This window comes from Sander vitreus, chromosome 14 (genome assembly GCF_031162955.1).
Source record: "Sander vitreus isolate 19-12246 chromosome 14, sanVit1, whole genome shotgun sequence".
Classification (NCBI taxonomy): domain Eukaryota; kingdom Metazoa; phylum Chordata; class Actinopteri; order Perciformes; family Percidae; genus Sander; species Sander vitreus.
In genome coordinates this window covers 8,335,989-8,357,083 of record NC_135868.1, presented here as the reverse complement: position 1 = coordinate 8,357,083, position 21,095 = coordinate 8,335,989, and the positions used below count along the sequence as shown (strand labels likewise).

At 40.9% G+C, this 21,095-nt stretch overlaps 1 protein-coding gene across 2 annotated transcripts; it reads left to right on the top strand.

Annotated features, from left to right (window-relative positions):
• The first annotated feature begins 6,041 nt into the window (after window positions 1-6,041).
• On the top strand, window positions 6,042-19,614 carry LOC144528827 (serine/threonine-protein kinase Sgk1). 2 transcript variants are annotated; one of them, XM_078267675.1, is made up of 13 exons: window positions 6,042-6,330; window positions 13,759-13,834; window positions 14,587-14,671; window positions 14,764-14,804; window positions 14,915-14,972; window positions 15,079-15,162; window positions 15,309-15,440; window positions 15,534-15,646; window positions 15,778-15,901; window positions 16,019-16,114; window positions 16,219-16,374; window positions 16,488-16,577; window positions 17,577-19,614. In XM_078267675.1, the coding sequence occupies exons 1-13, from the start codon at window positions 6,303-6,305 to the stop codon at window positions 17,739-17,741; spliced, it is 1,248 nt and encodes a 415-aa protein (XP_078123801.1). In that variant the 5' UTR covers window positions 6,042-6,302; the 3' UTR covers window positions 17,742-19,614. The 2 variants fall into 2 exon arrangements, with proteins under 2 accessions (XP_078123801.1, XP_078123800.1); XM_078267674.1 differs by lacking the exon at window positions 6,042-6,330 and adding an exon at window positions 12,982-13,220.
• The last annotated feature ends 1,481 nt before the right edge of the window (window positions 19,615-21,095 follow it).

Sequence of the window (21,095 nt, the reverse complement as noted above, 5' to 3'; positions counted from 1 at the left end):
GTTTCTGTACTTCTACTTGAGTACGGGAAGTGAGTATTTTTGCCATCTCTGTTAACAGACTAACTGTTTCAGCTGTACTGTAGTTAAAATAAACAAACACTGCTGAATTAAGTTTAATACAGTTAAATATACCAAAACGTTTCGTTTTGGTATTGAAACCCCGGATCATGACACTAAACTTCAAACCCCAACATGCCCAGTGAAATGAGTGAAAATTGAAAATAAAGTTGGCCTTGCCCCGACTTCATTACTTCCTCTAGCTCTGTATCATTGGACGTCACAGTGCACACACGTACCCACACACGTACCCACACACGTACCCACACACGTACCCACACACGTACCCACACACACACACACACACACACACACACACACACGTCATGTTTTTCGGGAAATGTGCAGGGATTCTTACTATTCTACCACTTGCTACTTCAGGCCGGCACCTGTTCATTGTATCTCCTCTTCAGACCTGTTCTCCCTTACTCTGTCATAGCAGACAGGCTCATTAATATTAAACTCACTACTGCAGGCTGATGTGATCGTCCTCCTCTAAACTCTCGCCAGCTCTCTGAAGCCTAGCGTCAGTGATGTTATCTAATGCCCAGTGGACATGTAACAGTACATCTGGATTAAAACGCTCTGCACAATGACACTTCTGTTTCAATGGCTTTGTTTGACGTTCATCTCAAGCTGAGAAACAAACATTCCAAGGACCAACATTGACTTCCTGGCAGCGTCGCCGCATCGTTTCTACTTCCCGTAGGTTGGGAGCGTACTGTACATCCATCAAATTAAAGGCTTTAGCATTTCTGCTTGATAAAGACTTAAGTGGTTACTACTAACGGTTTCACACAATATCAGTATTTGCTCCCAGAAGCCTTTGAAGCAGGATTTAATCATCATCCAAAAATAAAAAATTTTAACAAAATTTACTTTTGTTAGATTATCTGACATATCTGGGACACTTGTATATTTTTGCTCCCCTGTAATGGCTGACTACAGTTACTACTAAATTTCTGCACAAAGTAAAGTAAGTGAAATATGAGGTTACGACTATCCCACTATAATGTGTTCACAATGTCAGGTTGATGCAGATTCTTCGCCTTTGTTTGCATTTTTTAGCCACGCTAGTGGCATGTCGGTCTGTCAGTCGGTGAAATTAGTTTCAGAATTTCATATTCACAGAGGATGATTCGTAATAACTACACTTTGGTTTATGAAAAAATAGCTGCAAAAGCAATTCTTAACCTCAGCTGTACTTTGTGTTTAGTGCTAATTGGCAAAAGGTGACCATGCTACCATGCTAAATAAAGATGGTGAACATTAGTAATTATACCTCCTAAACATCAGCATATTAGTGTCGTCATTGAGAGCATGCTAGCATGCCGATGGTAGCATTTAGCTCAAAGCACCGCTGTGCCTAACTAGAATGGCTGTAGTATAACATAGCAACCATTCTTTAGCATGTAGTTTAACTGCCATTCCCTATACATTGAGGAAATTAAGTAATCCTTCAGATTCTGTGAACAGCCTTTATTTACTGATTAAATATCTGCGGTATGCGACCCACACTCACATTCACATCATTCCCAGTATCCCACAGCACCCCTGTAATCCTCCCCAGTAATGCAATAGTTAGGTAAGACCACGAGATGTATTGTGTAACTTTCCCAGCACAAAGCATTTATGATAGCCATTTAAACTCATCCTGCTCACTGGTCTGCACATGTGCACACACACGGAGTTATAGATGCATGATTGCACAGACACGCACACAAACACGACTTAAAACACTTATACAATAAGCTATCATCAAGGAATTGGCAGATTATGACATTTGTAGCAGAAACATTATAAACCAGGGTAAGAGAAAGTGGTGACATTAATGATCTGACCTTTTAGTGTGATGTAATGTGTGGCTTTCCTGACATGTAAAAAGCAGGGGACTTCTGAGAATTACATGCAAGTGAGTGTGAATGAGCGGGCTATTTTAATATATTAAAAGACTGTCCAGATGCCCTACTATAATCCAAGCAAAGCGCAGTGTCCTCATTTCTGATAGAAATGGAGCCATCACACTTTTAATAGTGCAGTGAAACAGTCGGCCTAATCTTCCCTTCCTCTCGTCTTTCAGAAGATTGAGTGTCACTTATTTGTGGGGTCCAAAGTGGGTCAGTTTCTGAACTATAACTCTGACCTCACTGTGCTTTTACAAAGGCACGTCTTTGTACCCTAAAGATAAATGGTTGACTCAGAGCTGTGAAGTTATCGAAAGATTTGCGAATCTTGTCCGACTCCTTTTAGCGAGTAGCTCTCAAGCGGCTGCGACGGTCTGTCTGTGTGTGAAGCAGCGTTGATGGCTGAAAGAGGCGTGTGGAAACATACTGCATTTAATGTGTGCTGGTAAATATACCGTCTCCTTTTAACCCTGTGAAATTACCAGCAGACGTTTCTCACACAATACCACGTATAGATTGCCAAGAAACACAAAATAGAGTCTGACATATCTACTGCTCATTATTTCTTTTGGTTAAAACACATTCAGTTTGCTTTAAATTATTTGGGCCATTTCTTGTTTCCTGAACTCACTTGCATAAACAGCAGTTTATTTGCAAATGTTCCCAACGGTTCCCTACACTTAATATTAATGGGAGATTTTGTCTTTGCTTATTATAAACCTTCTTCCAGGGCTGGGGACATGCTGCACCTCTGTCCACAGCAAGTGTGACTCAACATTTCACATTTAGGATCTCACGGTTCTTAAGTCTCGACTAACGTGGCTCAGCTTGTTTCTATTTATATGGCAGTGGATGATAAGCTCTTCCATCTCCAGAGAGCATCTCTTTAAATCTACCCTCACCTAGTGGGTGACCGTCAAACAGACTCTTTTTCTATGGCTCTACAGAAAGACAGTTCTTGTATTAGATTTGATTTTAATGGGAACCAGCATTGTTGACATTTACAGTGAAACAGCTGTGTACACACACACACACACACACACACACACACACACACACACACACACACACACACACACACACACACACACACACACACACACACACACACACACACACCCCTAATCTGGTTAAAGATAGCAACAGGTGAGCCGGGGCTGTTTGCAGACTGACCTACTGTACAGATGGAGTGATCTCAATCCCTCGTCTCCCTGCTCACCGGCTATTGGTCCTTCCCATCCGCAGAGTTCAATTGGCTGAATAGTGCTGAAGCAGGAAAGTGGTGGATAAACACAGCACAGGTGCAGATCTGTAAGAGACAGCATTTTTAGACCATCTGCTTTTAGAGGGAGAGTTGTGTTTCATGAAAACACATTGTGGTATTGGCTTCGGTTGCAAACAGAAACTGAAGTACAATTTTAAACAAGATGAAAGGTATTTACTGCCACATTTAATTTGGGTTTGCCTTCCATATCAGGGTCTTAGTCATTTTATATGATTTGTGTCATTAGGGCTGCAACCAACAATTCTTTTTTACTGTCTATTTTAATATGTTGATTTTTTTTGGAGTAATTGATAAATGGTTTAGTTTCAATGATTTTGGTCTATATATATATTTAATACTGAAATATGCACATCACAATTTTGTCTTTAAGGGGACGTCTTCAAATTGCTTGTAGCAAATACTAATATTTTGGAACCTGGAACCAGTGAATGTTTGTTATTTTTGCTTGATAAATAACCTAAAACATCAAATCTTTAAGTTTTAGTTCAACATTTTGGGAGCAGGTAGACAGATTTAGCGCCTTTGGACTGAGCCAGGCGAGCTGTTTCCCTGTTTCCAGTCTTTATGCTAAGCTAAGCTAACTATCAGCTTCATCTCTAAGAGACAAAAATGAGAGAGATCTAACTCTCAGCAAAGAAGTCAATAAGCGTATTTCCCAAAACCAATAATTGACTCTACTATTTGTGATCATTATTCCACAATGACCAGTACCTGTATACATTTCTCATGCAGATTTAGCTTAAATCTTGCCTATAGAGCTCAACAGTTCCCGCCCACTTTTTGAACATCTTTATTTCTGGTTCTTTTACTATCATTCAATATCTCCATTGACGTTTCATTAAATGCTTATATAAAGAGTTTTAAAACTGGAATCAAGCCCAGCAGCTACGAGATGAATTGTGACCATAAAACATTTGATTTGGCGCAAAAGAACATTTTGAAAACGGCAAAGAAGGTAAAGGTACAAGACTGTGTACAGAAACGATCATAGACTTTGAAGGTAGCAGCTCGCTTTAGCCTCACTGAGAAATACAGAGAGTTGTGTGGAGCTGGTAGTCTTAATTAGCTTTGTAGCAACTCATTTGGCAACGGCTTGAATGTAACGGACGTTCATTAATATCAAAAAGTCCAGTAAAAAACTAAACTCTTCAACAATGAAGCCAAAGATCGGCAGTGACAAATAACCACGTCTGAATCAACATATCGGCCTGTTTCTGCGTCACTCCACACTAACTCATATCTGTCTTACACCTCCCCTGCTCGCACTGTGCCCTAATTTAAATTACATGCAAATCTGTCCAGTCCCAGTGGTGTCACATATTATTCCTGTGCTTCGGCCTCATTGTAAAATAAAGTATTTCTATTTAAAAGAAAACATCCCTGCAGTCTTTTCTCACGTTACATGATATCAATCTGTATTTGTTTTCACTTTCCCTGTGAACTGTCAGTTGTTCAGGGTGCTGAGCCGGCTGACAAAATATGTTTGTTGGCGAAGTTGCTTCATTTCAACACAGGGCTGCGGATATAAGATGACTCAGTGAAAGCTTTACAGTCCATTTGAATTAGTGCATTCATAAACTCTATTTGACCTTTCATGGTTTTCAAATTTAAATAATGCTCGTTAGTCGGTGGAAGAAGGAGCAGTTTCTGTTTGCTGTGAAGTTGGAGTTCAGCAGCAGGGCAGGGATCTGGGCGTCAGAAGCTTTTGATTCAGTATTAATAAAGGCAAAATGAACGGGCGGTAAAATGTCGTACATATGCATGTTAGTTGGAGAGACTTCTTTCATCAGCAATGCAGAGACTTGTAGAGTGAGTCTATGCCAAGAAGGATTGAAGCTGTTCTGGAGGCTTACATCTTACAAATATACATTTTTCCTTTAACTGCACCCATCTGTATGTACTGCTGCATTGCATTTTATGTATGTAACCTTCTGTGCTGCTGCACATGAATAAAAAACTATTCCTAACAGAGAACAGCTGAATCAGTGCAAAGACATCTAACACTGTATTTGCTGATCATTTAATTCCCTTTCTTTCTTAGCTTATCAGCACACAGAGGGTAGACACAATAACACAAACACCTAATGATAAAGAGCAACAGTGATGGAGCAAATACCAATTTTTTGATATGATACTGTTTTTTTTTCTTGAGGCTGTAGTGCTTTTCAGGTTGCAAACTTATCACATCCTGTTATAAGTATATCATGTAAATACAGTATGATTGTAGTTCACTTGTCCAGCTTCCAAAGCAAAATCATACTTCAACGCAGCACCTCACTGTGTGACAAACGTCCTAAATCATCAATGCTGTTGCTGTCGCTCCTGTTTGTCAACCCCTCACAGACCTCGCTCTTCATCATATAGAACTCATTGTATCTGATGGCTTACAGCCAGAGGCAGACAGCTAACGAAGCAAAAGGGCTGTCAGTGTGACTAACCACATGATTTTATCCCCTTACTCCTCAGAGACAGTAAGTGAGGGAGTCTGATGAGTGGCAAACACATGTCTTGTGCAGCGGTGAGCAATTAAAAGCAGATTTAAACACCTCCCTGTCGGTTCCCTGTACTCCTCAGGTGGTTCCCCTGTCATGGAGACTGGTTTCCCCTCCGGTGGGACTCCCACGCTCACGGGAGCCGTAACCAGACACCTTCTTTTGTTTTGTTCGAGGCTCTCCAGGTAGATAAAGAACAGATGAGGGTGGGGGTGATGGGATGGGAGGTGTGTATAGAGGAGGCAAAGCAGGTGCGTCACAGATCTTTGGTTTCAGCTATTTGGATGCAGCGCAGGCAGGGCGATAAGAGGAAGAAACGGCAGAGGAAAGAGGGAAGTGCAGCAGGAAAGTTATTTGCATTTTGTGAATCGAAAAGACTTTTTCAACCAGAGCTGCAGTGAGAGAGACAAACAAAAAAGGACAGAGAAGGATAGGGAGGCACATTCACAGGAGGACTACATCTCTCAAACGCACTCAATCACCTGGACGCTCTGCAGCAGACAGACCTTCATTCATCAGAGACTCTGTGCCCGATAACAAATATAGTCAAACACTGAGGAGGACATGAAGAGCGGCAAGAAATCCTTCATAGGTAGGCGCTCCTATAATTCACTGTCTGTATTATGAGACTGTCTGGGGAATAAATGTGCAGCCTCTCAGCAGCACAGCAAAGGAAGATGCACCTTGAGATGTGCAACTTTTCCTCATTTGTGGGTTAACATTCTTGTCGAGATTCAACAGCTCTAAATAGTGTCAATGTTTTTGCCTATTCAATCATGTGACTCTTGTGTCTCTGTTTATTAACTATTCAGCCCTCTCCTCCTTTTCGTCATTCTCTCTGCTTGCTTCGATGTCACTGCCACTGCTTAGAATGCTTTGTAGACACAATAAGCAGCTGCACCAACATCGATGTGCCAAATTCAAAAGGCATTATCCAGCACTCCTCGGTCTGTTTTTGCATTGTCTGGTTAATTTTGTAATGACAAAACGCAGACCTCCTCCATGCAACACCCCTGTTTCTCATCTCATTTGTCACCTGAGAGGATAAAAGCTGCTGCGCGGGTCTTGACATTGTAATCAGGGCTGAAAGTATCGGATGATTTTGGCATTCAGTGTAAGCCTAAAAAAACAGTTTTGTTCCCACAGATACAGATGGAAAGGCAGGGCTAAGAATGGAAATTGCCCTTATTTATTGGCTTCTAACCTTAAAGCAACAGTTCTACATTTTGGGAAAGGTGTTTATTTGCTTTCTTGCAGAGTTAGATGAGAAAATGTAACCTCTGCTCATGTCTGTACGGTAAATATGGAGCTAGAGCTAGCAGGTGGTTAGCTTAGCTTAGCATTTAGCCTGAAAACAGAGGGGAATAGCTAGCCCCGCTCTATCCAAAGGTAATAAAATAGGCTTACCAGCACCTCTGCTCACTAAATAACAGGTTATATCTTCTTTGTTTCATTGGCCTTGGTTGCATGGTAACCTTACTGTGATGACTCCAGGAAGTTACCGTGCCCGGCCAGGAAATGGTCCAGCACATAAACCCCCGTAAAACCACAATTTCTTGCTTTTATACTTTGAGTTTTGTAGATATTCTGTACGTTTTCAATTTTTATGCTAAGCTACAAACTTAGCATAAAGGGACTGCAGATGAAAATGTGCCTGCATGGCTAAATCTGGCACATTTACATGTAGGACTTTGTGCTCATGTTGATCAATGTGTTAAAAAAATAAAAAAGCTACTGGCTGCAGCTTTAAATTTACAGTACATGACATAATCTAACTCCCAAAAGCAAATAAGAGTATTTCTCAAAATGACAAACTATTCCTTTCAGACTGTCACCAGACCTGGATTTCTGTTGATGTTTCAGGGTGTTAGCCATGGACAGATGCTCATATTTTGGCCATTTTGTAGCCTCACAAAGCCAGCCAATCAACTTTACTTTACTCATTGTGGTCTAGAAAAGCTCAGTAGGCATTTCTTTGGATTCAGGGCATCGTGAAAGTGGACGCAGACCTAAAATTACTTTGCACGTGATTGGATCAGACTTTAACCGACTGTTTCAGATTACTGAAAACTTTACATTTTCCTGCACCTGACTGAATAAATGCTCCACTCGCTGAGCTTTCATCATTCATTTTCAAATTGGAAAAACTTTAGCTAGCTGTTTGGACATGGCTCTTAAAATATCCACAATGAAATCAGTTCCTGGCTTGATTTGAAGTGAGACAACCGCGCCTCATTTTCAACCATCTACAACTTGTTTTAGCCATTGTTGACAAGATTCTGGGCATGCAAGGCCACAAATTGGCCCCCAGTTCAAATCCATAAAACAATGCCACTCTGTGTTTTAAGCCCCCAACGTCTCCTTCCAGGCAGCGCTGCCTGGAAGGCACTAGGATTAGGCTATAGGCTATGGTTATGGTTAGGGTTAAGATTAGGGTTAGGTGCCTTGAAGTCCAACGGTCGCAGCACTGCCTGGAAGGAGACATTGGAGGCTAAAACACCATCAAGCTCATCTAAACCAGGGATGGACAACATTTGTAATAAAGAGGGTCGCCAGTTGCCCATCCCTGATCTAAACACACTTCATTAATTGGTTTGTTTCCAGCTGCCACACTCAATTGATTCTCAGCGGAGGTTTTTCAGATGAATATCTCATAGCAATAACTGACCTCATGAGGTTTACGCTGGATTTGCGGTGGCGACAAACTGGAATAAATTAATAACTTGTGCAAGTGTGTTCGCTTGATTAAGGCTTGACTGTGTGCATCTATAGAGAGGGTAATATTGATGTTTAACAAGCAGGCTCACTGCAAAGAAGAGTCTAAATTTGTTTTCCACGTGTCAAGCCACTTGTTGCTTTCGAATTGTCACAATGAAGGCCATGAACAGAGAAACTGCAACGACATAAAATAACGGAAGTCACCACTGTCCACTGATTCATGATGTGTGGCCTACATGGGAGTTAGTGAATGAGAGTCTGAATGATAATGGTTTCTCTGTATTTATTTTAATCTGCTTCCTTTTTACTGAACTGTTTCAGTAATGCACAGGAAACCTGCTGTATAGAGTCACATAGAGCACCAGAGTAACGTCTAGCAGAGCAGAAATATGTTAGACTGGAGAGCGGACTGCATCAGGACAAAGCTCAGCATCATGACAGTAATTATAGCAGTAATAACACATTACTATAATTAATAGAGGCTTTGTGGTTCGAAATAGGCAGGATCATCGCACTTTCTTGGCAGCAAATGAAAGTAATGCTTCAATTGTTTACTTTGGCAGCAGTCTGTGTGTCTGAGTCATCACATAAAAGAGTAAATGTTTCTTTCCTCTATTTTATCTGATGAAGCAGGCGTATGGGCAGCCATTTAATCCCCCGTGGAGAATGGAGAAAATAAAAAAAACACATCTCATCTCCTGCCTGGGAATTCAGCAGGGAAACATAGACGAAAGCGCAAATCAAACTCTTTTTTCCATGAACCAAAATCTGCTCCCACTTGCTGGGCCTTGAGGCTGCAGTGCGCGTCGGACCAGAACGCCACCTCCGGTCTGCATCCCTGCGGTTCTCTGTATGAGTAACGCGTAGTGCCGAAAAACAGGAACTGGAGAGCAATGCAATTTTAGCAGAGACCTGTTCTCCAGTGAGAACAGAGGCTAATGATGTTGGCAAGACTGTGTGGGTGTGAAACACACCAAGCTGTGATCGCTCCTCAGAGCAAGTCCAAGCAAGTCAACAAGACCCACATTGTAGAGATCCTCCATCCTCATTAGCCAACAGCTTTCCTGCCAGCCCTACAGTTGGTCAGAGGACCCGTTTGCCTGTATGGCTCAATGATCCACCTTCTTCTGCCTCCTACACACTACTTGAGGCAAGGCAGGTAGAAGAAGTCTCGCTTCTCATGTATTACATTCATTCCCAAAGTTAAGCATCTGATTTTCTGACAAATAAATACCTGCCATCTTTACCAGAAGGTTGTTTAACAACCCTTACAACTGTTCTGAAGAATGCTTAAAAGACTTGTCTAGCCATCTGGGTACAATGTACAATAACAAAGATTTTTAACCGGTTTCCTAAGTTGTACCTCCTTTTAATAATCCAAATAAATATGGTAGTTGCTTATTTTTGGGAAAATTGTGTATCATGTAAAATGTATTTTTGATGCAACTCACGCACCAACCTGCAGTCCCAGAAAGAGCCTATGTGGCACAAGTGGTACTACACCGAGGCTGGCACCCTGTGAGGGTTGGAATGGCTTGTACAGGATGTGTTGGCAGGTGACTCTCACGACTGCTTGTCAGCGAGCAGAAGTGCTGCTTGTGTGCTCAGCATCAATCACATGGCTGGACAGAACGACGGGAAGCGGGGTGCTAAATAAAACCTGATTCATCTGGAACCGTAGAGACATTCATAAAGACACTGCATTTTCAGTTAATTCTAAACGACATGAAACCTTCTACGGGACAGATAATCTTTCTTTATCACAACAGGAAAGGCCCTAGTCAGACTGACGTAAATGTGAGATTACTTTCACACTTCTTACTCATGAACCATAATTTAGAGAGAGGAAACACCTCATCAACCAGCTGTGTTTTGCTCTACAGCACCTGAATTTTTTGTTCCATCACAACAGAGAAATGCAAATCACAATCAAATTCAAAACAGGATGGGCAGAGCAATGATAATGTTTGAGGGGACTGCCCAAGTCATGTTTGTACCAGAGATGATACCATGATACACATGAATAATTCAGAGAAAAACTGCATGAGGTGAAGAAAAGGCCTCACACAAAGCCTGCTGAGAGGAGTCGCTGTCATGCAATTGGATCTGTTGTGTTTCTGTGAGCCAGAGCTGAGCTGTGAGTGTTTGCTCAGGAAGCTTTCCAGAGTAGAACATAATACGCTGCTGGCTGGCTCTAGTGCCAGCTAGTTTCGGTTTGGGCCCATGCCACAGATAAGGCACTTCCTCTTTCCCCAATACAAGAACAACCGGTCCTGTGAAGTCTCACTTCATTTAAATTATGCCGGACTGTCACGTGTCAAACTGGGGACAAAACCCAGGAGTTTCCCTGTGACAGATGAATGAATCTCTGAGGACTGAAGCAGAGACCAGTGGCGGAAGAAGTACTCCGATCCTTTAGTAAAGTAAAAGCAGTAAAACGGCAGCGACCAGTTGATTTTATTGATGAGTTGATTGCCAAACATTTGATGGTTCCAGCTTCTCAAATGTGAGGATTTGATGATATTCTTTGTCATACAGTACATGATAATAATCTGAAAACCTTTGGGTCTTGGACTGTTGGCCGGACAAAACATGACATTTGAAGACGGCCCCATTGGGCTGTCAGAAATTATAAAGGCCATTTTTGGCCGTTTGGCCAGTTTTCTGACATTTTATAGACAAAAGGATTAACCAAATAATTGAAAAGATATTCAGCAGATTAATCGGAATTGAAAAATAATGTTAGTTGCAGCCCACCAACATCAATTCCAGTGTAAAATACTCCATTACGAGCAGAAGTCTTTGAAATTACTATTAGGTGGAGGGTGGGGGTGTGGCCTTGACCAACTGCCACTTTGCGTGTTTGCAAACCATGATGTCTCTCTCTTTCTCATGGGTGGGCCAAATTCTCTGGGTGGGCAAAGCAGAGAAAGGGGAGGTAACCTTTCCCCTTATGACATCATAAAGGGAAGATTCCAGATCGGCCCATCTGAGCTTTAATTTTCTCAAAGGCAGAGCAGGATACCCAGGGCTCGGTTTACACCTATCACCATTTCTAGCCACTGGGGGACCATAGGCAGGCTGGGGGAACTCACATTAATGTTAAAAAACCTCATAAAGTGAAATGTTCATGCCATGGGACCTTTAAGTATCAAGTTAAGGTAGCTGACAATAAAAGAAAAAGACCACTATGAGTGTTAACCTTTTAATATATTATGTCATTTGATTATTATTACTGATGCATTAATGTGTTAGTAGCTTGTAGCTTATTTAACTATTTTTTATGCTATTGGTTGGAGAGTTTAATTTATAGCAATTATGGATGTGAATAACGATTCTCATTATCGTTCAATCTGCAGTGAAACAGTGAAAAAGTGCCGAAGGCGATCAAAAAATATTTTGTGGCGTTTGACCAAACTGTCAAACCAAAAGTTTGGCATTTTGTTCATACTTTTTTGCTAATCAATTAATCAACCTATGGTATTAGTTCTGATGATAGGATATGAATCACATTTTGTATGTAAAATGTTTCTCTTTTTTCTGTAAAGTAACTAAAGCTGTCAAATAATTGTAGTGCGATGAAAAAGTACAATATTTCCCTCTGATATACAGTGAGCTAAAGTGACACACTAATAGACAGTCATTCAAAAGCCATAATTGCTCTGCGAGTGATCAAACAACCCTTTAATCAACAGATACCTGCTTAAAAATCACAAACACTAACTGGAAAATTTCCTATGCAGCTCACTCTCCTCCCCAGGCAGTATAGCTATCTGCATTATGGCACAGTTACATAACTTACCGGGTTAGTGGACCACATCTACGACAGCTGGACTGATCATTGCTTCGGCTTAGAAGAGCATGATGTCATGTGTAATTTATCTGAATTTATATAATTCACCATTATAACCTTGACCTCATCAGCCACCGATAATGGATATTTTTGCAAATTGCATGGATTAGATAGAGGTAATGTGTATGCACAATTGGTATTTTTCTTTTCTTTTTATCATGCGTTTCATAGCCTGTATGTGGGTCAGAAACTGCAGCCGTTTACAGGCAGGCAGAAGCTGGAATGCAGCAATCGTGACATTTTCTCAACGTCCTTTCAAAATAAAACGACTGCAGTGAGCAGCCAAACGCAGCACACTTTGGGGGTCTGCATGCAGTCAGGATACCAGGAAAAAAAAAGTGTATCAGCTCCTGCTGGTGTGATTGCAATTGTTTCCCCCTCTCTTCATAACTTGACTTTAATCCCTTTTGTTATAGGTGATAACAGTCAGTTGGAGCTTTCCATTGAGAGAAAATGATGAAGAGGTGGTGGTGGGAGGACTTCCTCTCAACGCCTCCTCTTCCTCCTCTGCGGTGAGCTCTCTCGTCATCCTCCCCCTCCAGGCAGAATGGGCAGATATGGCTGCAGCGGAATCCCGTGATGTCACGCAGTTGCCATGGTTACGCGCGTGACGGAAATAAATGGGCGTCACATAAAAAAGAAAAGTACCACGTGCTCCATATATATATAAACTGGCTGGCTCGCGCAGTGTGGGCAGCTGCAATTCAGAGCAGAGCGCGGTCGGTTGAGCTTTTTAACAGTTTTGACACGCCGATAACTGACGTTTACAGGATCGTACGGGAACTATTATTCTTGTTTTTTTTCTACGTGTTTTTTATTGGATATTCGTTTATCGATAAACATGGCAGTGACTGAAGCTGGATGCGATATAACTTACTGCAAAATGAGGGGGATTGTCACCGTTCTCACTGGTGAGCGACAAAAACAATACAATTATCACAACTTATAGCCTATTCATCACTGAAGCTGCGTATGTACTGATTAGTGAAGCGAACTGAGCGTTATTGATGTGTTGATCAGTACGCCAAACGGCTGTCAAGAGATGACTTTAACCTCATTGCAAAGTGCTTTTTTGTTCTAATTTTAGAGACATTTTGTTTAAAAAAAATCACAAGAAATAATAAGATATCTGCATTAATATCTCAAAACTGGCTATTTGCGTTGTAATAAGAATCTAGGATGGAAAATGCTTTGTTGGCTCACACGAATGAGTGACCCAATGGTTGCATAACCTATAAGCCCGCAGCTTTAGAGGTCCAACAGGCAAACCTACCCTTCACTGTATAACATGATATTTGGAACAGCGGATTACAGCTCCGACAACTGATAGTTCTTCTCTAATGGAAGACAAAAATCTTTGTATCATGTGTGGTCAATGATACTCAAACTGACATATCATTTATTACCATATTCTCTCTCTCTCTCTCTCTCTCCCCCCCCCCTTTGCAGCTTTCATCAAGGAGAGAAAAATGGGGTTGAATGACTTCATCCAGAAGCTGGTGTCTACCCCACATATCTGCCAACAGTGAGTATTTCTATAAAAAAAGATATTCCACAAGGGGTGAAAGACATTTAGATTTGAATGGAAAATTGGCCTTAAGTGTGCACTGGCCAATCCAATCAGCCACCTGAGTTTGGCAGGACATTCTGTGTGAAAACATAATCTGGGTCCAAGAAGCCAGGTGCAAGAATAGTCCTTTCATGAGAGCCTGTTGTAACAACCTCCTCTCCAATGCCTAATCACCTTTGTAGCAAATCCCTTATGTACCCTAGACACGGATAAACCGGTAATTCAGTTATTACTTGATACATGGCTCATCCTATCACATCCTGAACTCCCAGGTCGGGATCTGGTGCTGTGGAAAAATACAACCGGTGTGTGCGCTACACCTGCTCCCTTCAGAAGTTTCAGAAGGAAAGGTGGTGTGATCTGGACCGCTGAGTCCTGCAGAGCCGCCTGAACCCTTTTGTCATGGGTCAGCGGTCTAAGCTTTTTCTCAGACAGGTTAGGCCGTTACAGTACATGGGGATGACCGTGTCCTTAACTTCACTTGTCTGGATGTTTCAGTCATTCACACCCCAGCAGGGAGCGTTCATTCAGCTTTTCAGTCACACAAACGGCTTAAGATCCTGGGATTTCCCTGTGCGACAAAATTAAAATGCAGTCCTTCATATTGAATTACTAAATATAAAAAACATAGTCACATCATATTGTAAAAGTTTTATACTGTAGCTGATGTTAAAATGAATCTTATGACCATGTTTCTTTTTTTCCAGTGTTGAAGTAAACAACTTCCTGAAGAGTGATGAGAATCAAAACGAGGATGTTGATGAACTAAATGATGAACTTCCAGAACATCCGGTAAGCAGAAACTGTTCACTGACTATTTGACTCATTTTCTTTACAAAATATGGCAGCGTATTTATAAAATTTCCCCATTTCATATCTTTCAGCTGTACCTACATTCACGAAGTTCACTGGCTGAGGAAACTCAGTAAGTAGCCTTATAAAATATCTTTTAAAATGTAAACAATTTTGTAAAATATGTAGACCTCAACACGTGTCAACAAAAATCCTAATTATCTGGTTGTTTCTCTACATTAGGATCAAACCATGTGATTTTGACTACCTCAGAATCATCGGCAAAGGCAGCTTTGGAAAGGTGAGTCTGTCTAACTTCTCTTTTATTTAACCAACTTAACTGGTATCTGCTCACGCCTATCACCGCTGGAACACCACCACTGATGCAAATGTTTGCTCTATAACAGGTTCTGCTGGCTCGACACAAGGAGTCCGCCAAATATTACGCTGTCAAGGTGCTACAGAAGAAAATCATCATGAAGAAGAAAGAGGTGTGTTTTCCTATCACTATGAACTACAAGTGAAACTGCAGAGATCAAGATGAATTACCATGTACACCACATTTCTTCTGTTTCACAATGTATAATGTCATTGTGATAAATACAGCATTATATTAACTTCTATATATTCCTTCCAGCAAAAGCATATCATGGCCGAGCGCAGTGTGCTGATGAAGAACATCAAGCATCCCTTCCTGGTGGGGCTGCACTACTCCTTCCAGACTACTGACAAGCTGTACTTTGTACTCGACTATGTCAACGGTGGAGAGGTAATTTAAAATCTCACAACACCCAGAAATCAGGTCAGACTATCCAAGTATTGTTTTCAAGTTGATGTTGACATATGCCTGTTGTCTCTGCAGCTGTTCTACCATCTCCAGAGAGAGAGGGTGTTCCTGGAGCCCAGAGCCAGGTTCTATGCTGCTGAAATAGCAAGTGCACTTGGCTACCTCCACTCCCTGCACATTGTGTACAGGTAATGAGCGATCCTACAGCACCCCCTAGTGGACAATTGAAAACATGACCTGTGCTGAACTGAACTGAAGGAGGACGTTTATAGGAGTTACTTTGAAGTCATTTATTTAAAGCTTTTATTCTTCTTTACAGGGACCTGAAGCCTGAAAACATCCTGTTAGACTCACAGGGTCATATTGTCCTCACAGACTTTGGCCTCTGCAAAGAAGGCCTTGAGGCCAATGGAACAACAACAACCTTCTGCGGGACACCAGAGGTACAAAACAAATCTCTAGACTTTCACACATCCTTATCATTTATACAGAAACTCCACCAAGGACTTATCATAATTGTCGTACAATGGGTTAACACTTTCTTGTTGCTTTCCTCTCAGTACTTGGCCCCTGAGGTTCTCCAGAAGCAGGCGTACGACCGCACAGTTGACTGGTGGTGTCTGGGATCGGTGCTCTACGAGATGCTCTATGGACTTGTAAGTGAAATCTGCCTCTTAGTGCAAATCTTCTGCTTGTTTATGTATGAAAAATTATTTAAAAAGTATTTAATAATTAGTTGTTTTACACTTTTGCTTTATAGCCCCCGTTCTACAGTCGCAACACAGCTGAGATGTACAACAACATCCTGCACAATGCTCCTGTGCTCAAGCCCAATGTGTCAAACTCAGGCAGGGAACTGCTTGAGGGGCTTCTGCAGAAGGACCGCACCAAGAGGCTGGGAGTGAAGGACGACTTTGTAAGTGCACACAGCTGAACCTAAGGAACACATTACATGAAAACCCATTAGAGATACGTGAAGCCTGTTGTGACGCTGGCAATCTGTTGATTCTGAATTCTTTTCCCCTCCAGCTTGAACTCAAGTTCCATTCCTTCTTCTCTCCAATCAACTGGGAGGACCTGATGGCCAAGAAGATCACACCTCCATTCGCCCCCTCAGTGGTAAGTTGAAACTAAGGCTGCAACTGACGGTTTTTTCACTCTCTATTCATTTTTGTCTGTATAATGTCAGAAAATTGTCAAAAATGGCTACAGTTTCCCGGAGCGCTATGTGACGTCTTCAACTCGTCAGTCAGAACCAATTGTCCAAAAAACTAATATTCAATTTATAATCATACAGGGCTGCGAGTAAAAAATATTTTGGTTCATTTAATCCAGGGGTCTTCAACGTCTTTAAGGCCAGGGACCCCTTAGCTGAAAGAGAGAGTGAGTAGGGACCCCCTACCGCATATATTGTATACAGTTGAGTTGCATATTAAATTGGGCAGAATGGATAAAAAGAAATGGATATTATTCATGCATCATGTTTTAATGTTAAACATACATCTGGAAGGCACAGCGGCTCCTTAAGCTTAACGGTATGGCTACCATTACCTATAGTAAGCTTACCTTCAATGTGTAAATCATTTTCTTTTCACAAAAAGACTAATTTATCTATGCTATTAAAATGTTGTATTCATATTAATGTATATTTTCAGACTTATTTTAACTTTTGAAAATACATTTTTACATAATTTGGTGCCCCCCCCCCCCACCTTCCTGCACTAACTTTGAGGACCCCCTAGGGGTCCCAGACCCCCTGTTGAAGATCACTGATTTAATCTATTACTCACAATTATTCGATTACATTAGTTTCCCAAAGCCCATTGCGGTGTCTTCAAATGTCTTGTTGCGTCTGACCAACAGTCCTATACCCCAAAAAATGTTTAGAATCATAGGAGACAAAGAAAACCAGAAAATATGCACATTTCAGAAGCTGAACAAACACAATTGTTGCTGAGTAATGGACTAACTGTTTCACTGGAACCAGCGAATGTTTGGCATTCGTGCATGATCAACGACCTAAACAATCAGCCAATTACCGAAATACAGTAGTATAATGCCTAACACAAAACTAGTGTCTCGACATTTAATTCATGTCCTTCCTGCTTGGTTTCACAGAGCGGTCCCACAGACCTCCGACACTTTGACCCCGAGTTCACCCACCTGCCAGTGTCCTCCTCTCTGTGCAACGACACCCTGGCTGCGACCAGCAGCATCAAGGAAGCAGCTGGGGCTTTTCCAGGCTTCTCTTATGGCCCTCCAGCAGACCACTCCTTCATGTGAACGCCAACATCTCTGCCCTTCTGTCCCGGGAACTAACAAGAGACACAAAACACAAGCTCTGGATTGAGAGTCTTATCTTGACAGAGGGACCACACCGGAGCAGCCTGTTTTGGGGGGACGTTACAGAGCCCGATAAGAGGATCTAACTGACAAAGTGGACATGAATGCAAGGGGGGGGGGGGGCAGATCTTGAGGAATCTTGTGCATTAAAAGTGTACATATGGGGACTCTCATGTTACAACACCACTGGCCCTACTCTTCTGCCTCAACCACCCAAAACTATAAAACATGTTCGCCAAGTATGGATGCTCTCTGGGGTCATGAAACATCACTGTCACAGCTACTGGTGAAGTGACATGAAGAGAAGTGCCTGAGGTTCGAAAGGCAGTTTGGACGGCAGCAGCGTTGGCAAGAGCCAGCTTTATCAAAAACCAGAAAAGCATCTCACTTGTTTGGACTTTTGGCCAGGGCGCTAGCCGTTAAGGTTGATGCCTTCATTAAATGTCTACATTTGTTAAAACTGTTCAAAGTTCACCATGCATTGTTATTTTCATGTGAATGCTCAATTGCACTTGCGGAAACAAGGGTCAAAAAAAGTAAAACATTCTGCTTTAAGCATTAGCAACTTTGGATTAGACAGATGAATAGCTATACTAATAATAATTTGTATTTCATATCTCTTCTTTGAAAGAAGAAAGAATGGCATTTCAATATTTTTACACTAATAGTGATACTTGGACCAAACAGTTAACTATGGTATGCTTTAACACAATGTTTTTTTGACCGGCTTGTCCTCAAAAACTGAAGATCAAAGTTTTACTTTACTGTGTAGAAGAAAACAGTTATATGTGTGTATATATATATATATTTTATTGCAAAACCAAAAGGTTTTCCATGTTTTAACTACAAACATTCACTCTTTTTAAGAAAGGTTCGGCATATAATATAAATTAGTTATTATAAATTAGTAATATTTCCTGTATGGCAATATATTTTATTTTTGGTTTTCCAACTCTTTTACAACTTTTCATTTACAACCAGTGACTGTGTTAATCTATATCTACTGTTTATGAAAGTCTTCTCTGTTTGATCATGAGAGTGCGATACAAAGTTCAACCAGCAATAACAGGCCCACATCAATGATAGCACACACTGTATATCAAACTTCTTTTAAATTTAAGTGATTGCTGTTTTATTGCAAACACTCCAGACGAACTATAGAATCTGTGGTTACAAATGTTTTTTTGTATTTATGCATCATGTAGAGAAGAACTGTGAATGTCTTGTGCCTGTCCAAGGCGGCCTGATCCATATATACTGTATGTGCATATCTCTTTTCCCTAAACCTCTGGGTCCCTTTTCTAGCAAATATTCTGTAAAAAGTGCTTCATTAACTTGAAGAAAGACCCACTACGTGGAGCAGGCGCTGGCTTTCCACTAACAGTGTGTAGTCACTGGCCTAACTGCATAATATGGTTCTGGAAAGTGCAATAAAATAATTGTTGTAATCCAAAAGAATAATTATGATTTTATCTCTTTAGCAGAAGTGTACGTTGGAATTTATGATCTGATATTCATTAAGTTATTAAGCAAGGATCTTCACTCAAACAGATATTGTTCATTGAGTCTCCACATTTTAGCCGTTTGAGAGTGTATTTTCAAGCCTGCTGAAAATAAAAAAAAATAAAAAAGTAAGGCACACAGTTCTAGATCATTTCTTCCATATTTGGAAGCATTACTTTTCTGTTTTGTATTTTTTATGTATATTTATTTACATGCCTCTGCTACTGTATAAAAGATAATTTACATGATCAACTGAAATATTGAGTTGTGTAATCTGTGTCAGAAATGGCAAATAAATTCTCTAAATATATTCATTAGTGTGCCGTTTTTGTTTGTAATGCTTTTGATGCTTCTTTTACGCAATACTTTCTTAATAAGTTACATAATACAACTATTAATGTGCTCATATTATGCTTTTTGGCTTTCCCCCTTGCCTTTATAGTGCTATATATATTTTTGTGCACGTTATAGGTTTACAAAGTGAAAAAGCCCAAAGGGACTTAGAAACGTACATCACTTTGTAACACACGTTATAATCATAGACAGTATATAAGAATGGACCAACAGATCCCGTTGCTCTGGACGGAGACCAGTGAAGGCCATTAGAAGCACTTTTCCGGTGATGGCTGAGCGTTACTGCGCAGCCTCCAACTGAGCTTGAAGACGTAGATGTGGCGTGAGCAACCTGTCTGAATGTTATAAGTCTTCTGGTAGCTGTGCCAAGAGAAATCTCAATCATTCCCAATCTTACAGAGACGGAGAGCGTAGGTATATGTAAGGAGACAACATGGACTTAGGCTAATTATTGCTAACTAAAATGCTAGTTAACATTAGTAATTAAACCTAAACAGCTAATGTGAGACAAAACTGCCTGCGAGCTTCTCCTGTACTATACGGTAATCCCTCTACTATGTGACAGTAAGTCGCGTGGTTATGACACAATCGTTAGCCTATTTTTACAAAAACGTCTGCTACGTAGCCTTAACGTGAGGTATAAGGTAATGGAGCCTTTTATACATTGTCGTGTTTCTTTAGAAATAAACAATGGACAAATAACGTCTTTAAACGCTTCAGATGTAAAGTTATTTGCTGTCAAAGTGATGAAGATGATGAATGAATGGCAGTCAATGGAATGCTAACGGGAGGTGATGGCTTATTAGCATCAAAATGGCGCCATAGGAGGTTCGGGTTGTGAGGAGACGCTTACCCCCTTGGTTATAATGCTCGCCTAGCTGCTAGCGTGGCACTCCCTCATACTCTGCAACTGATTAGCTAGCAGTACTTACTGCGCATGTGTGACTCTCAACAAAGATGGTACAGAAGTGAGATGCCTCACTCTGTAGCTAAAACAGAGAGCTCAACACACAGGGTGAAAAGAGGAGCTGCAGCAATGTGCAGTACAACAAATATATGGTGTTTTCTGAAAATTAAACCACATAAACCTATTCTGGTACAACCTCTAAATACAGTTATGAACCTGAAAATGAGCATAATATGAGCACTTTAAAGTATTTCTTTGTCAACCGATTATCACTTGGTCTATGAAATTACATAAAACAAAATAAAAGCCCATCAGCAATTACTTAAGCTCAATGTCGCATCTTCATTTGTCTTGTTTTATCCAACAGCCCAAACCCCTTACAAAAACAGCAAAATCCTCAAAACTGATAAGCTGGAACTAGAGAATAGCTGGTATAGAGTAGAAGTATAAAGCAGCAGGAATTAGAAATACTAAAGCAAAGTACCCCAAAATTGTACTTGAGTTAATGTACTTAGCCCACATTCCACCAC